Below are 4,577 nucleotides of genomic sequence, written 5' to 3' on the forward strand. Positions count from 1 at the left end.
TAGGGGGGAATGTTAGGTGCAAGTGTGAGTGGTTAAAGTCCCACATTGCCTATGAATGGGTGAAATGTTGGATTTATAAGAGAGAGAATCCATTTATCTTACACCTTAAGGTTTTGGGTTGAGATGTGACACGTCTCTCTCTTGTGGTCCTAGAGCATTAGTCATATTGGTGCTCCCGACTCTCCTGAACTCCCTAACATTTACATCACATGAAAAGCGAATATTATTAATCATTTTAATGTTGCAACGTTTGCTTTCGACTTTAAAGGATAACAAATATTTTTCATTGTCATTATTATTTCAATATTCATTTTCAATAGTAATAAATATTCCCATTCAACCTCTTCTTCTTTTTTTAAAATAAACTAATCATTTGGTTTTAGTATAAATAAATATGAACCAAGTCATTCATAAAGCATACTTTTCATTTATATTCACTAGCACCCGTTTTAGATTTATATATTTATATTAACCTCATTTCATTGAAAAGTTTTTTTATATTCACTAGGACCCGTTTTAGATTTATATATTTATATAATAATATAAATTTTTGAATATATCGTGAAATTAGTAGGATCAATTTTAGAATTTTTGAGAGTATAAATATTTTAAAAATATAGTTGTGTTGTTTAAATAATTGGAAAATACGAAATAACATATTATATTAAATGGGACCAATTTATACCACCAAATTAGTGTTTTTTTTATTTAACTTTGTCAATGAAACAATTTAAACTTGTTTTTTCTAGGATCATTTTAACCTCATTTCATTTAAAAGTTTTTTTTAATTAAAAACAAAAGGCGGTGCTAAATTTTTCCTTTGGCCTTTAACCTCATTCTTTCATTATTATTCAGTAACAAAAACAATTCATTTTGGGATTTTGGAATCCCTATTTCTTTTCTAAAAAGAGTTTATCTATATTTTGGGATAACTTATTACACACCATATAAAAAGTTAAAATTATCCATTCTAAATGTGCCCCAAAGTTATCTTTTTGAACAAACTCCTTCAACCTCCTTTACTAAGTGAGACTAAATGAAGAACAATGTGTTCACCCTTTTCACTTTTACTTTTATTATTCGAAGTGAAATGAACTTTGTAATAGATGCTTTCGGAATGTATCCTCCATTCTTAAATGATACTCCCTTCGACTTTATTTATAAATAAAAATCTTATAAAATTATTGGCATAATGGAGTCAATCTTTTGTCTCATTCACACAATCAACAATCTTTTTTGTTTTCTTGCATAAGGTTGATCATATATCACAAGCATGAAATGAATCTCTTGATTAATGTTTTAAAAATTAGATAAGAGATCGAATTAAGGTTTAATTGGTTCAATCAATTGAACCAACGACCAAACCGTTTATTAAATAAATTAATAATACGAAACTAAATTTCATAGATATGTCATAAATAATCTTGCGTTCACAACTTAATAAAATAAATATTTCAAAAATTTATTACAAAATTAATACAACAATATCGATAATATATGTAATAATATAACATAGTTCTACACTTTATTTTAAGAGATTAATTGTTATGCACTGTCAGTGTAAAAAGTTTTACACTGTCAATGCATCACAATCATCCATTTGTATTACTTTTTAGGTGGTTAAAATAAAAGTCAAACATGTTAAATAAATCAATGATTGTGATTAACTGACGGTGTAAAAAATTTTTACACCGTCAATGTATATCAATTAAATTCTTATTTCAATATTTATTTAAGAATAATTTGATCAAATTAAAGAATTATAATAAAATAAATTAATCAATTCAAATCAAAATTAAAATGATAAAATTCTAATAATTAAGATAGAATATTAAAAATAAATAATACAATATATTTTATTAAAAAAAATTGAATTGAACTACGAAAAATAAGTCTTATTTGACAACAACAAAAAATATTGAAACAACAATTAATAAAATTGAATATCGTGACTATGTTTAAAAAAAACAGTTGAATATCGTGACTATATTTAAATAAAACAGCTTAATGATGGTGAAACATGGTCAAAAGAAAAACTATAAAAACTATAATGTACAGAATTTAAAAGTTTGTATAATTGTAAGAAAAAATATGAATTTTCTTTATTGGGAAATGTATACTGATATTTAAAAAAAAATTAAAAATTTAAAAATGATTAATTTAATGTATTTTTTTTTTAACCTAACGGTTTTACAAAACCGACTCCAATTCTTAGATTCGAATGATTTTTAACGGTTCAATTCGATTTTTCTACTTTTATTCCAATTTTGACTCCCTATCGATTTACTATGAATCCACATTTCTCTAACTACTCATCTACTATTTCCCAAAAATTTAAACCTCCTTAAAATGGATAAAATATATAGTTCAGCATATTTCACACTTGAAAAGGAGTTAGATAACATTAACAAAATCAGTGAGAAAAATAAAAGCACCTAATATCAGTTTCAATGCAAAATGGAATAAAAACCATAACACTAACTCCTCCAATGTGTCACCCTCATACAGCCACACCCTTCAAGCAGTACCATTATTAGCTGAGGTAGAGTTTTCAACTTCATCTTCCTTGTTTGTGACTTCTTTATTAACTTTTGCAGGATATTTGATAGCATTCATTTCAACTTTTCTCAAAGCAGCTTTGCCAAGATCAACACCGCAAATGTCAGAGAGACGAACAAGGTAAAGCAACACATCAGAAAGCTCTTCTCCAAGATGAACTTTTTCTTCCTCTTTAAACTCTGGAAGTCCCCTTTTAATCTCACCTTTCCACTGAAATATCTCGGACAATTCTCCCACTTCATTCACCTTCAAAATATCACATCAAAAAATGTATAAGACCAAGTGTTGTCAATCGCAGATCGCAGAAAATAGCATATTACTCAAAAAAAATTATTACACAACAATGTTACAGCACGCTAATGCCACTACTATATCACAATATTTTGTACTAATAGCATATCGTGGAAGAATGGCGTTTTGTTCTAATTCTGCTATGAATAAGGGTATACCGCTGCCATAACCGCTATTTACCAACACTATTAAGATCATACCTGAAAATATTTTATGATATAAGGGCATGATTATAACATTTAACACTATTTTGACCCAGTTATGAACTTTATAAGTATGAATTTAAAGAACATAAGGCAATGAAACTAGTTGCATATGGTGTGTGGTAACGGTGTAACAATAAATTGGAATATGTTTGCATTGCAACAAGTTGAAATGGTTCTGGTTTAACAATGACAGAACCTGAAAAGAAGGCATCAAAAAGTTTTAGCCTATGTTTGGTACCACGGCGAAACTCTCCATAAATTAGTTATATTCGGCCTCGGCCTAAAATTGATTCCAGCACCAAACTCAATTCTAGCCAAAAATTATTATAACAGGAATCAGTAACAAAAGAGAAAATAGAAGTGAAAATTGCAAACAATACAGACGATATTTGTTTACTCAGTTCAGCCAAATGTGTTTACTATGTGATTATAGGCCATATGTAGTTCAGTGTTACAAGCAATATACCCTAAACCGCTCTTAAATAATCCGCCGTTATCTATGAAACACAGACATCGATAATAATTTAAAAAAAAATATTAATTAAACATAATCATAAATATCGGTAATGACAAGAATAAGTAATTTTTCAGAAGTCTTGGTGCTATAAAGGTCGCTATGTTAGCTTGGCTCCCCCAAACCAAAATATAGGTATTTAGTCGTACTCAACAAAAACATATAGGTATTTAGCTTTTGCCGTGACATACAATCAATTCTCACGTTAATAAAAAATGGTAAAAGCATAGATACATTCAAAAGCAATTAAAAAAACACAACTTGCAAAAGAATAAGCTTTATAAAATGCCAAACATAATGCAAGCGAATCTGTAATAGGTCAGGCAAATCTTCAATACCCATAATAAAGAAAAAGCGATTAAACTAAAATAATCAGAAAATGCTTCTTCTCCTAACACCCTCAAAAGAGAAAACTACAAAACCCTAGTAAAAAATACCCATAATCAAAGATCAAATTTTTATTTCAAAAAAACTACATATTCAACCAATGAAGTACATGCAAAGGTGAAATAAGAAGAAAAGTAATAAAATTTATGTAAAATTTTAAAGAAGAAATTACCATAGCCAAGAGAAGGTTCCTTGGGCTGTGATATTGATCCCAATCCCTTTCTTTGGCGAAATCAGCCTGCAATTGCTTGAGTTTTCCAATGGTTACAGAGTCACCTTCATGAACCCCACTCATGTTGAAGATCCAAAGAGAAATCAGAGAGAGAGAGACTCGAAAGGACAGAGACGAGACGGAAGAAAAGACAAAAGGGAATAAGAGAAATGGTGTTCCTTATAAAGAAACAAACTCAAAATATATATGATATAAATAATAACAATAATTTAGACAAAAAAAGTATATAAAATTATTAATAGGAATACTACGGTTAGATTAATATTCATAACTAAACGTACACCCGTGCAACGGTTATGTTTTGTTTAAATATTAATAATAAATATTATAATTTAAAAAACTGTTAATATGAATAATTTTTATTTTAATTGCATCTTAGTTGTTTTGA

The 4,577-nt window shown here is 28.2% G+C and overlaps 1 protein-coding gene across 1 annotated transcript; it reads right to left on the reverse strand.

The window, feature by feature from the left end:
• Positions 1-2,322: 2,322 nt before the first annotated feature.
• LOC127127827 (uncharacterized) lies at positions 2,323-4,367 on the reverse strand. Its single transcript, XM_051057109.1, has 2 exons — positions 4,130-4,367; positions 2,323-2,805 (listed from the first exon to the last, which is right to left on the reverse strand). Exons 1-2 carry the CDS (start codon positions 4,250-4,252, stop codon positions 2,518-2,520), a joined length of 411 nt encoding a protein of 136 aa, XP_050913066.1. The 5' UTR covers positions 4,253-4,367; the 3' UTR covers positions 2,323-2,517.
• Positions 4,368-4,577: the final 210 nt, after the last annotated feature.

Source organism: Lathyrus oleraceus, chromosome 3 (genome assembly GCF_024323335.1).
Source record: "Lathyrus oleraceus cultivar Zhongwan6 chromosome 3, CAAS_Psat_ZW6_1.0, whole genome shotgun sequence".
In the NCBI taxonomy this organism is placed as follows: domain Eukaryota; kingdom Viridiplantae; phylum Streptophyta; class Magnoliopsida; order Fabales; family Fabaceae; genus Lathyrus; species Lathyrus oleraceus.

Coding starts and splice junctions, on each gene's coding strand:
- LOC127127827 (XM_051057109.1), bottom strand. CDS start 4,252: ATGAGTGGGGTTCATGAAGGTGACTCTGTAACCATTGGAAAACTCAAG. Junction 2,806..4,129: donor GGAACCTTCTCTTGGCTATG/GTAATTTCTTCT, acceptor GATATTTTGAAG/GTGAATGAAGTGGGAGAATT.